The following is a 19,523-nucleotide window of genomic DNA, read 5'->3' on the forward strand; positions in this document are numbered from 1 at the left end:
CGTTTCGATTGTGATCGCTTTCTTTACCTTCGTTACCTTCGCTTCCTTCCTTAGCAGTTATTGAAATAAATTATATAAATCACTGCACTGACCGAAATGACGTCCACAAACACATGTATCTGGGCTCCGACTGACGCTTACAAACGCTCTCAGCTGTTTGTTTACAATCGCACAAGCGGATACACGTGACCGCATTCGGGTCGTAACGCAAGATGTTGGTCGTAATTCAAAACAAAAATTTTGGTCGTAAAGCAAGTTGTTTACATGTCAGTCCGGTCGTATATCAAGGGTTGACTATACACCATAATTTTGATGATGATGGCAAATTACACAGCAGCAAGCCTTCTCTCTACCTACCACTACACCACCTGTTTTTATTTTACATATGTAAAATAAAAAGTTATATACTGTATATATATATATATATATATATATATATATATATATATATATATATTGTGAAGGATTGCTGGCCTTTTACTCCGGCCCTCACCTCCAGGCCGTCAGGAGGAGCTCTCCCAGCAGCGTGGACGTGCCCCGAGTTCCAGCAGGGCCTCATGGACTATGTAGTTTTTATACACAGCCCTGCTGGATACCTGGGGGTCCACCGGGAGTCGCTGTAAGGGGGCTCGTGGACTCTTATGTGCCCTATAACCCAGGAGTACGTCACGGTCACGTGACAGGAAGGAACGACGTGCTCCTGGGGTGAAGAAAAGGACTGTTTACCCTGACCCGGAAGGGAAAAGGAACTGTGGACTGATTGGACAGAAACACTTCCGGGTCAGGAGATATAAAAGGACGATGGGAAATCCCAGACGTTGAGCTGAGCTGGGTGGAAGGGTGGCAACGCGTCTGGGAGTGGAGGATTGGTTATTGTTTGTGGAATTATTGATTATTATTGAGTATTGTGGAGTGGAGGGTGCTTTGTGCACAATTATTATTATTATTATTATTAATAATAAAACTATTATTTGGACTTTTATCTGGTGTCTGATGTCCAGTCTGAGGGTTCAAGGGGTCAGGGAGACCTTAATCTATCACAATATATATATATATATATATATATATATATATATATATATATATATATATATATATATATATATACCTGTCGGCATGGTGGCGCAGTGGTAGTAAGGACACACCTGGGTTCGCTTCCCAGGTCCTCCCTGCGTGGAGTTTGCATGTTCTTTCTGTGTCTGCGTGGGTTTCCTCCCACAGTCCAAAGACATGCAGGTTAGGTGTATTGGCAATCCTAAATTGTCCCTAGTGTGTGTGCATGTGCCCTACGGTGGGCTAGCGCCCTGTGCTGGCTGGGATTGGCTCCAGCAGATCCCCGTGAATTAGGATATAGCGGGTTGGAAAATGACTGACTGACTATATACCTGTATATATAGTACTATAGCATACATCTATAAATATATCAAATCCAATGTCTGTCTGTCAGTCTGCTTTTCACGAGAAAAATACTTCACAGATTTAGAGCGGGTATTTTTCTATAATTTGCTAGAACATTCTGGTTTATTTTGCGACTTCTTCCATTGCACTAAGTATCATAGTTCGCTTGCGGTACCAATTTATTTGGACGAATCTGAGAGAGCGGCTGCGGACCGAGGGGAGAAGAGCGGTGCCCTCCTCACTCATGCGCCAGCCTCCGTTCGAGTCATTGTATCTCTTGCCACGTGTTGGAGTGTACCTTGCCTCCACTTAGCTAGCGATACCTTTTTATTCAAGAGTGGACCTCAGTCTAATGGGAATACTCCAGTCGGTAAGAGAGTAAATATTTTCTTTTCATTTCATCATTTTTACTCCGTTAAGTAATAATTAATTTTTCTTTTACATATTTAGATTTTGTGATTTTGGCCACAAGTGGGACAGCCTACCAGGCTGCAACTGGGGGTTGGGCATCAAAGGCGCCAGGGGGTTGAGCCCCCCTTGTACTGTATATATATATCCATCCATCCATTTTACAACCTGCTGAATCCGAACACAGGGTCACGGGTATATATGTATATATGTTTATATATAGTAACGGTGCCTACAAGGGATGGGGATGAGTCATCCATAGTATGAGCCTGCATTCCATGCTGAAAATGAGTAGCTTGGCAAGTCTGCCAGGCTGCCAAAATAAAAAAATAAAAACTCCATCTAGTGAAATAACAGTGAGCCATACTTTTAGGGATAGCAACCACCTAAACAAGCCATGTAAGCAGCAAAAGGATCCATTCTGACACTCGTTACTGGTGCTACATTGGTGTCAAGAGCAAGATGAGGTTAAACCCAACCATCCATTTTAGCAAAGCTCTGAGTGCCACAGAGACTGAAATGCTCCTGTTGGGCTCTTCAGAGGAGTTGCTGCAGAGTTTTGAGGCTGAGATCCAGGATCTGGAATGCCATTTGCAGCATCAATATGCTGTAGGTGGGAAGACAGCTGAGAGACAACCACCTCTGCAGCGCTACAAAAGCCAGCCTATCTGCTAAGGTCCATTGGTCTGGGTGCTTGGATGCTGGTGGAGCTTCTGGCTCAGGGAGGTGGGAAAAAGTGTGGCAAACAGAGGTCACTGTCGCCAGGTGAGCCTGTTGAAGCAGGGCCGGTGGTAAAACTGTACAGGTAAAGGAGATGGCAGATGGTAGAGGTGTTTCAGAGCAGCAGTGGATGAAGAGTCTCAAAGCTGAGGTCTCAAAGCTGAGATCCAGACCTGGAATGGTGTTTGCAGTGTCATGTTATTGAAGGAAGACAGGAACAACTGCAGCTTCATGCAAGAAAGTTTTCCTTCTTTCTGTGGCCGCATAACCACATCAGAATCAAAGACCACTGTGTGGCTTTGAGAGTTCTGTGCTATTTCAAGAAGCTGAAAGTGGTCATTGTGGACAGCGACTTTGAAGGGAGGGCTACATAACGCAGCTAAGAAGTTGCATCAGTCATCCATAGTATGAGCTGTAATTCCATCATGCAAATGAGTAACTTCAGTGCCAGAGAGGGGGGGGGGGGAGGTTATAAAAAAGGCAAGCCTGTAAAGTCACAAAAAGAACTCCATCTAGTGTGGCAACAGCGCTTTTAAGAGCCATGTTTAGAGCAGCACAGCCAATCAATCCATGAGGTGATATAGGCCGGCACCCAAGCCAAGGGGCATTATATATAAAAGTTAAGGAGTGTGTGCTTTGGAAGGTGGGGTGCGCTCTGTATCTTTCTGTTATGCCTATGCTATGGGGGGTGGGTTATGGACACATAGGGGGACGCTCCCTCCCCAGTTCTTGAGGTCTAATAATACTGAAAGCCATAGACACCGATGGGCACAGTTCATGTAACGTTATGGCAACCTTGCCCACTTAAGGCTCTATAAGGGTTTCGACTGGCACTGAAGAGCAGAAAATCCATTCTTGCACTCAATGCTACAATATATATATATATATATATATATAGAGAGAGAGAGAGAGAGAGAGTACCTTTCTGACCCACGTCCATTATACGGACATAGGGGGGAATTGTTTTAGTAATATTCTGGAAACCCTGCCCAGCTAATGCTCCATATGGTCTTTGACCAGCACTGAAGACCAGAGAATCCATTCCATTTTAGCACTACAATATATATATATATATATATATATATATATATATATATATATATATATATATATATATAAAGACAGAGAGAGTTGAAAGAATGCCTTTGGATGGTCTTAGTTAATAAAACAGCATTTTTTGATTGCCTTTAAAACAATGTACTGCAAGGAAAGATGTAAATAACATTATTCTTCATGAAATCACAAGGTCACAAGTTCAATTTCCATGATCGACTCTGTGTCACTTTGCACAAAAGACTTACAGAGCCAGTGCTGCCATTAACCAAAGGTAGCAACAACTGTAGCTGAATGGTTACTAACTTCAGACAGAAATACCAGATGTAAACATGGATGAAATATGGAAAAATCAGATACGTAGCAAACAAGAGCTGTTTTTAGGATGAGCAAGGAATTAGCATTAAATGGGCGGACGGACTACCACTTTCTTTGCCCTCCAGTTCTAAGAAGCTGAGGTGCCCTGCCGTACTTTCATTTTGTCAGATGGTGCTGCTGCTTGAAATAACTGGTCATCCTGTAGTCGGATGTTTTACATACACGCCTCTCTACAACAATCACCAAGACAGTCATTTCCAAAAAGTGAGCGATCATTTCCGAGTTGCACGTTTTGGCCCAGATCCACCAAAATTGAGGTCAAAGGAGGGTGGTGTTGGCTTTTTGCGCTCCGAACGGCCCTTCATCATGCGGCTGTGGCGCACCTAGACAACGCCCATCCCGGCAGTGGCTGGAGGCAAACGACTAAGCAGCTGGAGGTGTCTCTGGCCAGTGGGAGGACACCCAAGCGAGCATCAGTCGCAACCCCACGCGAGAGCCTGAAAACTGCAGCCAGATGACGCCGTAGATCCGGACTGAAAAAAGACTTTCTACTGAGAGACTTCTTATTTGTAGTACACGTCTCCCATTCTGCGGCGCACTCATGGGGAAAACCCGACGTTATGTCTTGTAAAGGAGACGAAGTAAAAGATGATACGATGGCGAAAGGCGCTATATAGCCCGATCGTAAAGTGCCAAGCACCAAAGCGAGGAGACCAACCCCGCGTTTGAAAGTCTGACGCCAGGCGGCACTGCAAGTCGAGGAAGTGAAGTCGAAGCCAAGCACTGTTCTGCGTAGGGGAAGCAAATAGGAACACCGGTAGAGTCGCGACCGCTAGCAGCTGGGGAGCGGGGAAGAAACAGGGCCGCGCGAGTTCGCTCCTTTCGGCCCGGAGCTGTTGTTCATCGCGGCGCTTCTCCGTACGGGCTGAGCCACCAGCAGAAGCAGCAAGTCGACAGGAAGCAGCCGCCCGCGCGCGGCAACATGGCGGAGAGCGCAGGGGAGGAGGCGGCGGCTCACCAGGCTGTGGCCCCCGGCACCGCACCCGCCCCTGCCATCAGCCTCGGTCTCGGCCTCCAGCTCCTTCCCGGCCCCGAGCTGCTTGTGTCCGCCCCTGGCCTTGGCACCGGGACCCCCGCCGCTGCCATCCTGGACCAGACTCCTCCCGGCCTGTTGGTCGGGGCGGCCCCTGGCATGGGGCTGGGGGTAAGCGGGCCCCCGAGTCTGACGGGCGTCGGAGTGGGCGGACTCGCCGGGACGGGAGCGGGGGCCGGACTGTTGCCGCAGCTGCACTCAACCTTTTGGGACCCGACCGTGAGCACCGACTGGGACAACGAGAAGCCGAGTCAGCAGTGCATCTTACGGATCAAGAGGTGCGTATCTGGGAGAGAGCTTGAGCATACAGGGGGGTGAGCCTAGTGGAGATGGACGGGAAACGGACAGGGGGAACTGCTGCCGGACACGCGCGAGTGACAGGAGAGATGGACAGGCAGGCACCGCACTCTGTCCAGGCACACGAAAGCAGGAGGTAAGGCAAGTGGCGCATGAATGCGGAGCAGGGCCGACGAGTGTTCACACTCGGGGCAAGTGCACTTTAGTCTTTATTATCGTTTAGTAGCTAACAAGCAAACTTTATAACGTCTTCGCTTTCTTTTTCATTATCTGCATTAAACCCTAAGCCGCATGATTGATAATGTTTCAGTAGTATAACAAGTGACTTCGGTCCTGGCTTATTGTGAAGCAGGCGGTTGACGGTGAGGGCTCGAGTGGCAACTTTGTGCTTTGCATCTCAACGCATAACACACGCCACTTTTATTGATGGAAAATCCCTTTTAACACGAGTTGTCACAGGACTGCTCAGTTGGCAATATGGGATTCGACCTGGAGTTACTATAAAGTAGTACTATCACTTTGAAGTTTTAAAGGAGGCTTGGGGAGGAGCAGTTAATGCAGTCTTTGCATTGAGAGAACTGATAGAGAAGCATTGAGAAAACAGCAGAAAGGTTTTCATATGTTGTTTATTGATTTGGAGAAGGTTTAGGACAGAGTGTCCTGTAAAGAGGTCTGGAGAAGTTTGAGAGAGAAGAAGTATGCAAGGATTGTCCAGGATATGTATGAGGGAGTGAGGTTACCAGTTAAAAGTAATAATATAATACATTTTATTTATGTAGCGCCTTTCCCATGCACAAGGCGCATCACAGAGTCGTAGAAAAAACAGCAGGGTATATGTAACATTGGATACAAATGTTTTCCTGAATAGAACAAAGAAACAGATAACAAAGCATTAAATAGAATAAAAGACAATAAACCAGAGTAAAATACTAAATTCAATACTAAAAGAAAAACTAAACAAATAACCTAATTTGTGATATAACAGACAACACAAATTATCCTGAGCACCTGGACAGAGAGGTAAACTGAAAGTAGTGTTGGGATAACAGACAAGATCTTAGTTAGAGGTTTCTCTGTGTCCTTACCTCTTTGATCTGGTTCAGGATGTGTTGAGTCATAGGATAAAAAAACAATTCCCTCTGGTGCAGACTTTTTGCTGATGACATTGTGTTGTGTCGTACCAGAAAAGAGGAAATAAAGAGGAAGTTGGAAGAATGGACAAGGGCTTTGAAAAATAGAGGTTTGAAGATAAATTGGAAGAAGACTGAATATGAAGTTTAATGATTATTGGGATTCAGAAGTTAGCCGGCAGGGAGAGCAATTGAAAAGAGTGGATACATTTAAATATCTAGGATTAGTGGTAGTTCAAGATGAAAAACTAGATGCAGAGGTAACCTATAGAGTACATTGCGGATGGACCAATTGAAAGTAGGTGTCAGAAGTGCTGTGTGATCAAAGAATTAAGGCAAAGGTTAAAGGTAAGGTTTTTAAGACAGTGGTAAGACAAGCAATGTTGTATGGAGCTGAGACACAGGCAGTAAAGGAAGCACAGGAGAATAAATTAGATGTGGCAGAAATAAGAATGTTGAGGTGGATGTGTGGAGTTCCAAAGAAGGACAGAATAAGAAATGAGACAATTTGAGGTACAACAAAAGCAGGAGAGACATCTAAAAAAAGTACATGAAAGGAGGTTGAAGTGGTATGGACATGAGACAAAGAATATGTCCTCACATGTGGCGCAGTGGTAGTGCTGCTGTTTTGCAGTAAGGAGACTGTGGAAGATTGTGGGTTCGCTTCCCGGTTCCTCCCTGTATGGATAGTGCTTTGAGTACTGAGAAAAGCACTATATAAATGTAATGAATTATTATTATTATTATGTGGGCAAAAGAGTGATGGGAATGGAAGTACAGGGGGAGAGAAAGTGAGGGAGACTAAAGCAGAGGAAGAAGATCTGAAGAAAAAGGGTGTGACTGGGAAGGAGGTGCAGGACTGAGCTGTTTGGAGAACATCGATTAAGCACATCGACCCTACGTGGAAGCAGGAAGAGATGAAGTGGAAGAAGAAGACTGTGTTCTAGTCTAGCGGTTCTCAAGTTCAGTTCTGTGGGCTCCCCTGTGGCTACAGGGTTTTGTTCTAGTCAGTTTTACAATCAATGAGTCATTTTACCTTTAGTTGATGTCATTGTTTAAATAGCTGACCTTTTTATTTCTTTGTTTATTTTGCATTCAGAAAAGTGCAGTGGTGTTGGGTTCATATTTATAAGAAACTAGCTGTGAAATTTCTTAAAAGACAGTAGGCCTAGGTTTTATTGTCAAAGGTTAATCATATCTATCTATCTATCTATCTATCTATCTATCTATCTATCTATCTATCTATCTATCTATCTATCTATCTTATAAAAAGTACTATTTAGGTAACTGAGCACTTTTCTGTGTACAATATTATAGTTTGTCCTCCCAGGGTCTAATATAATTAGTTCACTGGAGCTCCTTACTCTTGCATATGCAACAATATAAGATAGATAGATGGATACTTTATTAATCCCAAGGGGAAATTCACAAATATATATAAGTGCACATAAGTAAAATATTCTTTTCATACATCAGTTATTACTTTTACTACTGACAGACTTTGGCTTTTGTTGGTGGTCATTGCAAAATACAATTTTAGAGGAAACTGTGTTAAATTCAAAAAGGTGATTAGTAGGAATAATGAGAATTTTAAGTGTAACTATGATTTCAACCTGTACAAGTGATAGCTTCAGTTAGATTTGAATACAATGAGTTGATATGTGATCTTGTGCCTTTCCAAAGTCATCTTGTTTTTTGGGGGGGTATGATCACAAGAGATATACACTGGATTGTGGTTTACTTAGCATATTACATATAGCAGTGGTCTCAAACTCCAGTCCTGGAGGGCTGCAGGTTTTCATTCTAACCCTTTTCTTAATTGGTGACCAGTTTTTACTGCTAATTAACTCCTTTTCCTTTTATTTTAATTGACTTATTTAAGATTTGTTTCCCTGTATTTCTTCATCATTCCCCTGCATTGCTTCATTTCTTTCCTTAAATGGCACCTAAACAGAAATGAAATGTGAAGTGAGGGAGCCAACAGAAGACCAACTAAGCCTCAAACTCCAGCCAGTTTCACTCCAACCAGTCTCTCAATTATGCTGATTCTTGTTGTTAATTAAACCCGTTCTTTAATTTCATGGCTTGTTGCTGATGTCGTCATGCAATAGCATACATTTCCAAAATTGTTGATTTTTCTCTTTTCTAAAAGCACTGTTCAAGTATTTTGAGGACCTGAGCAGATCAACATTCCTGAGACCTTCATCTTTCTTTCTTTTCAGATGTTGTATGATGGTCACAGTTTGCTGGTCGTGTTTTGTATCTCATTATTGTTTGGCTGCTAATAAAGGAAAAAGAAACAATTTAAGGGGGCCGAGTCTTTAAGAGCAAGTCAATGAAAATTAATTCAAGAAAAGTTAATTACCAAACAGGTCACTAATTAAGAAAAGGTTTAGAATGAAAAGCTGCAGCCACTGTGGCCCTCCAGTGGTTTGAGCCCACCGACATACAGCATTAACACTTAAAGGCTAAGGATTTACATGTCCCGCTGAACGAACTCAGTGTTTTTAAGCGTTGAAAGTTGAAAAGAAATAACCTCATGAACTATGTACAATGTCAGCTTCCTATATGTTATGTTTGTGGAGGTCCCTTTTAGTGAGCCATGCAAGCGTTTTAACTGGCAAAAGCATGCAGTCACCCCGGTTTGTGTTGTACATAGGTCTTGAAACCTACTAGTACGCTGTACCAGCATTTCTTTATTTCTGCGCTGCAAGCTGGAGTGTAGCAGCACATTGCGGTCTGACCTCATTTTCTGTCCATTAAGGCTTAATAGTCCATAGTTACTTGGATCAACCCAATCATCCTTTTACACAATGGGATAATATTTGGTAGCCTCCTGTCTTTAGGAATTTGTAGTGTGGCATTTTAAAATTACATATCCGAGTGAATTCAAGTGCTACAACTCCTAGGTTAATTTATAAGTGAGTGGGGGGGGGGGAGGGATGAAACTTCTTAAAGGATATATTTGGTATTTTATTTCAAGTCAAAGTAATTTCTTCACAAGTGTGGTACATATACATTTGCCATGCGAAACTGTGTTCTAAGTGTGTTCAATAAATTAAAGAAAATATATTTCTTGCCTGCTCTGGCGCTTTAGAATGGAGGGTATGGGGCACGGAAGAAAAGTTTTAAACACATGCAAAACACATCCATTTCTCATGCCAAGATAGCTGTCAAGTAGTGATCCGGACCTCTTTGTTTCTGATGCATGTTTGTGACAACAAAAAGGGTCTGGAAATTATTTTATCATATATCCCTGGTACTGCTTCTCATGGTAAGGATACATTTTCTATTGACTTGTGCAATTCCCACGTAAATACGAAAGTAAATTAAAACTAAACCAACCATGTGGTGCAAAAAGTTTACTGTGATTTGTATGTTGGAAGGAAACGGCCCCCTCGTGGGGAGAAAGCATGTTGCGCATGAAGACTAAGTGCAGAGCTATTGTGTTTGGTTGGTCTTCTTTTAAAGCAGTGGAGTCTCATTATACGCGTCATTTTTGAACTTAAAAAACATTATTAACTATTTTACAATGTGTGTGTAATTGCAAGATGCAGATCAATACTTGACAACTGTCTTGGTTTGAAAAATGGACATATTTGGTAAGTTTTTAAGCTTTTTCTCTGTGCCGCTTAGACTACAATGTAAAACACCCCGGACAAGATACTGTATATATATTTTTTAATATGTAGAAAGCAATTAACTTTAGAACGCAGTTTGACATGGCAAATGCATTTTTTATGAAGAAATAACTTTGACTTGAAAAATACCTAACTTATCCTTTAAGCATTCCACCCTAACTTGGGTTCTGTTAGAGACATTGCCAAAATTTACAGCTAAAATATTAAGTATAGATAGATAATTTATTACTTCCAAGGGGAAATTCACATACTCCAGCAGCAACATACTGATAAAGAAATAATATTAAATTAAAGAGTGATAAAAAAAAAATGCAGGTAAAACAGACAATAACTTTGTATAATGTTAACGTTTGCCCCCCCACCCTTGTGGAACTGAAAAGTCGCATACTGTGGGGGAGGAACGATCTCCTTAGTCTGTCAGTGGAGCAGGACGGTGATAGCAGTCTGTCGCTGAAGCTGCTCCTCTGTCTGGAGATGATACTATGTAAGGCTCCTCCAATTTTTCCTCCTAGATCTTTCCCAGTTGCCCCTGCTCCTTCAGGTTGTTATGATACGGCTATTTTGATGAACTCTTTTTTGGGTTGAGGTCTAGAGACTTTGACTTGGTCATTCTGCTCTTTTTACATTTTGTTTTAGGCTACTCCAGTGTGTCCATGTGGTTATATATTTGTGTCATTCATCTGCTGAATCTTATCCACAACATTTGCGTCTTTTACAGACTTCTGGAAATTTCTTCCAGAATTTCCTTGTTTTCTGCATCCATTTTTTTTTCCTGTTTTCATCTTAGAAGGTTTCCACACCCAGCTCCGGAGGAGCTCCTCTGTAAGTGACATTGCCACCATAGTGCTTTACAATGGAACCTGTTCTCAAGATGATATTTGGCCTCAGACTCGATTGTTTTGTGTGTTTAAGCCAGCAATATTTATTTATTTATTTTTGTTAAAGTTTAAAATCATCTTCTGCTTGATTTTTTGGGTTCTCCCTCATAATAATAATAATTATAATTCATTACCTTTATATAGCGCTTTTCTCAGTACTCAAAGCGCTATCCACACAGGGAGGAACCGGGAAGCGAACCCACACTCTTCCACAGTCTCCTTACTGCAAAGCAGCAGCACTACCACTGCGCCACCTGTGAGGACTCATGCCTCTCCATCTATATAGGATTTAAATACATTGCTTTAGATTTTCCAGTCTTTTTGAAGCCCATATTTAATAAGCACTCAGGTAATTATCACTGTATTCAGTGTTTACCTTTTAGTTTTTTAAAGTCTGTAATTCTTTTGGACTTATCTTACACACAATACTTACTTCAGCTGTACTCATCCTGCGGCCTGTGTTTGGAAGAATGTCTTTTATGGCATTACTGTATGTTTTTCTTCTTTAAATAATGAAATCTATTGTGCTTTGGAAGATTCTCTGTTCATGGGAAGATTTTCATATACTGTTTGCTTTATTAGTACATTTCATGATTCGTTACATCTGTTTTTTTTTTTTTTTTAGTAGGAGAACAACTATTAAAACATTCATACATGGTAATTTATGAAGTTGATATGTTGTCACACCTTTCCAGTTTGTTCTTGTTCGTCTTGAATTTTCAGTCAGATTCCTTTGGAAGAAACGTGAGGCCACACTTGTTTTGCTTGCTTGACTTGCACAAAAAGCAATTAAGGGTTATTATTTTTTTTTTTTTTTTTGGTAGAAGTAAAATGTACATTAGACAGGTAAACATTACAACATGATTGTCAGATGACAAATGGAGTCAGCAATTAGGTGTTTATATATTAAAACAAAGCGAGTGGTCATCATAATGTTAGTGCGATTATTTTGGATAGTAAAGTTGTATCTGCACTTAGAGGTGGCACAACACTTGAATGTTGTGTCCGTCCAGGCCTAAAGGCAACTGCGCATTTTTGAAGTTACAAACTTTATGAAGGGCTGCAACAGTGTGCAGAGTCAGGTCAGTGGTTTTTTGGTCTTTGAAGAAATCAAAGAAATAAGTAATACTTCTGTCTCTGTCCATGACAATTTCCTGAATTTTGTTTAAATCTGCTCCCATGTGAAAAAAATTATGATATGATGTGCGTGTAGGAGTGAGATGCATCGTCGTGAATTATACTGGTGTCATAAACATGGCGTGTTTTTTCATCATACAGCAGTTAAACCATTTCTTTTTTGCTTATTCTGCTATTTGGTGGTGTTGCTACTTCCGAGTGTCAAGCCATGTGGCAGCTTTTACAGAAACTCTTTCTCTTAATTTATTTAGAATGATGAGTGTTTTTAATGTAGTTAATTCATTTTATTAATTGGCAACTTTAGATTTGGTCTCAGGTTTGTTACCATACATTTTTCAATGAACTTTTAAACTAAACTGAAGAGATGCTGCTGTCAACATAGACCTGTGAACCAGCCCACCTCAACTGCCTCTTGGACCATCTGCAACCTTGATAAATGTCACACAGTGAGCATAAAAGATCTGATGGCTGCCTACATCCGTAACATCTCAGAATATAAGAGACTCTAAGAAATGTAAAGTGGGACATTTGTAACATCCCAATATTCATCTGGTAGCAGTACGGTCACTGCCACCTAAAGAAGCTCTGTTGCGCCCCATTGGAAGAACTCCAGTCAAAAGCTCGTCTGAAGATGGAAGAGGCGAAGATCCACAACTAGGATAAAAGTAGAACGGAAAGGATTCAGACCTGGCCTGACTTCATATAATGAGAAATGTTCCATCGCCTTTATATGTTGTATGAACTGTTATATCTCATAGCACGTGAGGTCAAATTCAGGGACTGTGGAGAGCTGCTGTTTTACTGTTGGATGGGTTTCATCAGACTGAGTGGTAAAAGCAGCAGGGAGACTGGAGATTTTTAAAAATGTGCAATAGTGAAAAGGGAGCACAGTACAATAAAAACTAAAATGTGTGATCCAAACATTGAAATACATACTGAATTCATGCACGTTACTGCCCAGGCTGCATCATCCTGCCTTAGCAACAGAACTGATTCACTCTGTACCAATATCTTAATGATGAATCATTCCGAATGCAGGTGACTTCCATCAAGGAATCAAGTGTCTGTTAGGCCTGCTTCATTCATGGACACTACAGGCTGGCAGGTTGGACCTGCTCTATCCAAATGTTATTGAGTTTAAATATAAAACTGTAGCACAATTGGAGTACGTCTGACTTCATCTTACTGACACCTACAAGCCTGTTATTGACTGTAGCATATCTCCGTTATGCAAAGCCAGAAGTTTTTGTGTGTTTTTAGGGAGGTGGTTGTTTGTTTTATTTTTTATATGATATATATTTTGGGTGCTTCTTTAAAATTTTAATTTCCCCTCGGGGACAAAAATGTATACTCAGATCTAGTGGGCACAGTTGTAGATGCTATTTAACATAAAAATGTGCAGCCCTTTTTATCCTAATCCATACATCCATCCATCGTCTTAACCTGCTTATCCTGAGAGGGGTCGCAGGAATGCTGGAGCCTATCCCATCAATCATTGGACACAAGACAGGAACAGCACCTGGACAAGGTGCTTGTGCATCCTTAGCCAGGTGAACACACATACAAACACACACACACACACACACACGCACGCAATCCAGTTTAACAACGCCAGTTCACTAGCCTACAAGACTCTGGACAGTGAGAGGAAACCAAAAGTGGGGAACATGCAGACTCTATGCAGGGAGCACCCAGGACACAAACCCCAGACTACTTTTTGTGAGGCAGTAGTGGCATCATACTGCATTTGTTAACCTTATTAAAAAGAGAAATGTATGTGGGTATGTCTCCGCCATTTCAACAGATGGCACCTGAGAAACATTTGTAGTAATAAAACACATTGTATTTGTCATTCTAATAAATTGTGCATCAACCATTAACACTGCTTTTATGAATCACATGCCAAATGACTTATAACAGATACTTGTGCATTACATTTGTCATTCCAACAGACCGTGCATCATAAATATTTGTAGATATGCATTTTATTACCACAAATGTTTGTAATGCACCCTCTTGTTGGAATGACAAATGCATTACATTTTACTACTTCATGCATGACAAAAGACAGTCCAATAGATGGTGCACTGCAAACGTTGTTGCTGAGGTCTATGTTGGTTACTTAGATTTCAATCTTTCTTGGACAGGTAACACAGCCATTAAAAGTATAAATGTCTGTGTATCATTGTTTCTGTCTGTGTATCATTGTTTCTATTCAGGTGCTATGTGTCTGCCACATCACAAATATCTATAGCAATAAAATGCATTGCATTTGTCATTCAACCAGATGGCATATTACAAACCTTAACACTGCTTTTACAAATCCCTGCATTTGTCATTCCAACAGATGGTGCATCACAAACATTAGCAGTAAAAAAAAATGGTTTACCACTAATGTTTGTGATGTTTCATCTGTTGGAATGACTGATGCAATGCCTTTTATTGCTTACACGCTCTACAGAATACATTTTAATAGATGGTGCACTGCAAACGTTAGCACTGAGGTCTACATTGATTACTTAGATTTCAAGTTATCTTAGATGGGTAGCACACCTAGTTGTCCTAATATTGGGACACACATTAAAATAAGCAATTTTCGGTCATGCTTTTTTGTATTAGATAGATAGATAGATACTTTATTAATCCCAAGGGGAAATTCACATACTCCAGCAGCAGCATACTGATACAAAAAACAATATTAAATTAAAGATTGATGATAATGCAGGTAAAAACAGACAATAATGTTATATAATGTTAACGTTTACCCCCTCCCCCCGGGTGGAATTGAAGAGTCGCATAGTTTGGGGGAGGAACGATCTTCTCAGTCTGTCAGTGGAGCAGGACAGTGACAGCAGTCTGTCGCTGAAGCTGCTCTTCTGTCTGGAGATGATACTATTATGTGGATGCAGTGGATTTTCCATAATTGATAGGAGCCTGCTGAGCGCCCTTCGCTCTGCCACAGATGTCAAACTGTCCAGCTCCATGTCAACAATAGAGCTTGCCTTCCTCACTAGTTTGTCCAGGCATGAGGCGTCTTTCTTCTTAATGCTGCCTCCCCAGCACACCACCACATAGAAGAGGGCACTCGCCACAACCGTCTGATAGAACATCTGCAGCATCTTATTGCAGATGTTAAAGGACGCCAGCCTTCTAAGGAAGTATAACCGGCTCTGTCCTTTCTTACACCGAGCATCAGTATTAATGATGATTTTTGCTATTAAGGTTTTTGAACTTTTTGTCTTGTCATTGTGGTTATAGAATTTTGGTCACTACTCTTGTTTGTCTTCCCAGTAATGACTTCTGGCCCATATTATTCATTACTTAAACAATCCCCATCTTTCCCAATCACGCAGAGTTTAAAAAAAGAATGTCCTATTTGGCAGCCATTCATTACAGTTGGTAAGGAGTATTAAATTCTGCTGAAATACAAAGTCTCTGCGTTTGTTATATTTTAGTTTGCTAAAATATACTAGATTTCTGTTCATCAAGTAGCTATTACCATTTCTAATATACAATGCAGTATTGGTTACTTTCGGTTATGTAATCTACAGGTAAAATGCTTTCTATTTCTGTAATAATGCTCAGTTTGAAGCCTAATGAAGTGGATTGATAGCATTGCTCTCTTTTTGCCCCAGTTACCAAACATTATTTTAGTTTAGTCTGTAAGGCCATCATGTACATAGATATTAGGTTGTGTGCTGCATTGGTTAAGTGGTTTGTCACTTATAATGAACCAAATTGCTGTTACAGTGGCGTCAGTTGTAGGGATGTCATTTGCTGGAGAGAATATTAGAATGCTGGATTTGTAAGTCACAGATTCCATATAAAACCGCTGTTGTAGACAGCTAGCAAGCCTGTCAAAGGGCAATAATGGCCTCACCCATGTTTATAAATCTAGTAACACTCCTTGCTATCAGTTAATCTGCATTTTATATAACAGCTTTAGTCCTTGCTGAATGCAGCGACTGGTGACACCAGTGCATTTACAGGTTGCTGTGCAATTAAATCAGACCAGCAGCCACTGAAGCTGCCACCTTCTGTCGCTGAGTGTCATAAAAGATGAGTTAGGGTTGCATGCGTTGTTTGCGAAGATTCTTCTCTGCGTGTCTAAATAGGATTACAAAGTTTGTGTGGCCGAAGTGAAATTGGTTTAGATTATTAGTTTTTTGTAATAACGTTATTTCTTTTTGGTTGCTTGGCTTAGTGTTTGTTAGCATTCACCCCCAGGGTTAATGTTTTAATAAATCACATTTATATTATACACTGTACCAGCTGTTGCTATTTTGGCTTGTATGGTCCTCCGATGAATCTGGGTGAAGCTTCTGGTGATCTGATTGCTTAGTATTGTTGTTTTTGAGCTTTGTTTCAAAACGGAGATTTCCTTGATTGTGGCCATTTAGTTTGTGTTTGTTGAGTTGGGACGTTGGTCCTTATTTGATCCATTATCAGTTGAAATTCCACAGTGACTCAATTAAACCGATCTTACATTACGTGACTTTTTGTCGTAGGGTATTCATACTTGCCAACTGCAGTTGCGGTGATCGTCACCAGACCATGTCAGTTTACATGACTGAAAATTGCAGGGCATATTACATTTAGTGACAATGTAATGACTTTCCAACTCCGTCTTGCTTACCCCCTTCTCTGCCAACCTAAAGCATGCTCCCTGAATTAGTCACAGCTGTATGAAGGGTTAACAGGTTACAGCGAGTTCGACCACACCCCCACACCCCCTTTTTTCCATTCTGTTGTGGAATGTAAAACACAAGATTTCAGACAGATGAGCTTCTTGTCGGTTTGTGAGGTCCAAGACATCCGCCTTCCTTATTCCTCTTTGTTGCATTCAATGCATTGTACTTCTGGGTGAACATGCATTGGCTGTCAGCTCTCATGCACACATAGCCTACCCTGTGACTAATGTCTGATTTATTTGGGCTAGTTGGAGTGAGTCACTGGGCATGTCAGACTGCACAATTGGTCTTTACAGGAACTCGCTGCTGACTGCCTCCGTCTTGCTAAGATGTAAATGAAAGCTACAACTGAAAATCACTGGAACAGTCACCTAATGTGTCATGGCCTCTGTGAAGACTGATCTTCCATCTTAGGGGCATTACAGTTCAGAGTCCTAGCCATTTGGAAGGGGGGGGATCACTGCCCTACACTAACATTAACATTTTTAAACACACTTAATTCAGTTCAGGGTGTTTCACCGAGAACCAGAAATACCTTGGCAGTGGTAGGCACAAGAAAGAAAACAATACTGGACATTGCGCCAGTTTGTATGCACCAGTTAACATACACAGATTTTGGATGTGGGAGGAACACTGGAGTACCCACAGAAAGACCCAACGCTTTATGAACTCTACACAGACAATGACTGGGCATGGAATTTGAATCTAGGATGTTAGGGCTGTGACGCATCAGTGCTAATAGCAGTTGCTCCACCGCCCATTGATACTGCCAACCTAACTTTATTAAAAGATTGGGACCATTGTAAGAATTTAATATAAACAGTAAGCCAGAAATGTTACCCTTTAACATTAATAGTTGTCAAATTTTAACACAAGTTTTAAGGGAGAGATCACAACTGTAATACAAGAGAAGAATATTCTAAGCTCTAGCACAGGGGTCTCCAACTCCAGTCCTGGAGAGCTACTGTGGCTGCAAGTTTTCATTCTAACTCTTAGTGACCAGTTTTTGCTGCTAATTAACTATTTCCCTTTATTTTAATTGACTTTTCTTGAGACTGACTGCTGAATTGATTCTTTTTTCCTTAAACGGCACCTATTCATAACGTTGATGTGAAGTGAGCCAACAGATGACCAACCAAGTTGGGACCTCAAACTCCAACCAACTTCACTTCATTCAGTTTCTTAATTTGAAGCCAATTCTCGTTGCTAATTAAACCCGTTATTTAATTAATTCCATGGCGCTCACTCATTCTGCCATGGCAGACATTTCCAAAACTGTTGATTTTCTTTTTAAAGAGCGCTGTCAAAATGTTTTGTGTGCCTGAGCAGATCAACATTAATGAGGCCTTCACCTTTCTATAGTTTCAGTTATTGTGTGATGGACTCGGGTTGTTGTTTATCTGTTAGTACAATTTGTGTCTTAATATTGTTTGGTTGCTAATTAAGGAAAAAATAAATAAATAAGGGGCCTGAGTCTTAAGATATGCATCAATTAAAATTAAGGCAAAGAGTTAATTAGCAGCAAAATCTGGTGACTAATTAAGAAAAGGGTTAGAATGAAAACCTGCAGCCACAGTAGCTCTCCAGGACTGGAGTTGGAGACCCCTGTTCCAGCATATTCTGTTTCTAACATAAAAGTCTGTCCTGTGGACTGGGGCTTTGTCGCATGTTTCTTGCTTTATATACAATTTGCTGCTGTGGTGGACTTAAGCATCCTGACTTTCACATATGGTTTTATAATTAATGTTAATCAAGAATGTAGTTTCAGAATACTTTTTTTATTATAATTAGAAATACATTGTTTTATCTAATTGCTTGTAAATTTAGCAAAATAGATTATTCATACTTGTAGTCCAGTAAGATGACAAAAAGCATTTTTGTAAGATGTAAACGAAATTTTCTGAGATTGTGTAGTCTCAAAAACTATGAATAATGGGATGTCATAGTACAATCTCCAAAGACTTCAAGATGCACAATACAAAAGAGTAAAGATATTTTTTGTATTCAGCCTTCCAATAGCACCCCATGTTTCTGATTGGGTTTATGCTCATCTGATTTCTTATGCAACAGTTCAGTAAATGTTTTTGTTAACTATGGATGTAGACCTGTGAATAAAAACCTTCATGGAATTCACTTAAATACGCACCACTGTTCTTTACAGTTATGTTTTTTGGAATGGTATTTGTACCACAGCTCTTGTAAGATGCGTAACCCAAACGAGCGACGATTTATGAGCAAGTCACAGAGCTTCTTGTAAGTAATCAGCTTGCAGTGATTGGTCTCACTCAGTTCTCTTTTCAAAATGTGTTATTAAAAATTTTGAATTAAGTAGATTTGCTGCTTAGAAATGAGTCAGATCAGTTGTCTGCGCTGGTAGGGACTTTAGAAATTCCCGTAAAAATCCCTTTGCTGTATAATGAACTACTTTCACTTTGTTTTCCCTTCATATGCTAAGTATACAATTTATAAAGTACTTGGAACACAGTTTACATTTTTTATCTCATTTTTTAGTTTTAATGGATGTACACTTTTTGTTGTATCCCTGACCAAAGTTGTTGTTAAGGAAAACTTAACTAAAATAACCAAAAAATAATTTTATTTAATCAAAATAAAAATGAAGCTAAGAGCAGAATGAAAAATGAAAGTTAAGCCTGGTGGCACAGTACATGACATTCAGGCGAAGAGCACATCATAATTAACAACTGCAGTTGTTATATCTCATCACCGTAAGGATGTCAGATTACAATATTAGTATCGCT

The 19,523-nt window shown here is 40.6% G+C and overlaps 1 protein-coding gene across 1 annotated transcript in view; it reads left to right on the top strand.

Moving 5' to 3' along the window:
• The first annotated feature begins 4,216 nt into the window (after nt 1-4,216).
• The window catches only part of ube2z (ubiquitin-conjugating enzyme E2Z), a 38,652-nt gene continuing 23,345 nt past the window's right edge, over nt 4,217-19,523 (top strand). The window contains exon 1 of the mRNA XM_028818734.2: nt 4,217-5,268. Coding sequence (XP_028674567.1) covers nt 4,880-5,268 — 389 coding nt within the window. The 5' untranslated portion in view covers nt 4,217-4,879. The remainder of the gene's footprint in view (nt 5,269-19,523) is intronic.

Source organism: Erpetoichthys calabaricus, chromosome 14, assembly GCF_900747795.2.
Source record: "Erpetoichthys calabaricus chromosome 14, fErpCal1.3, whole genome shotgun sequence".
NCBI classification, from domain to species: domain Eukaryota; kingdom Metazoa; phylum Chordata; class Cladistia; order Polypteriformes; family Polypteridae; genus Erpetoichthys; species Erpetoichthys calabaricus.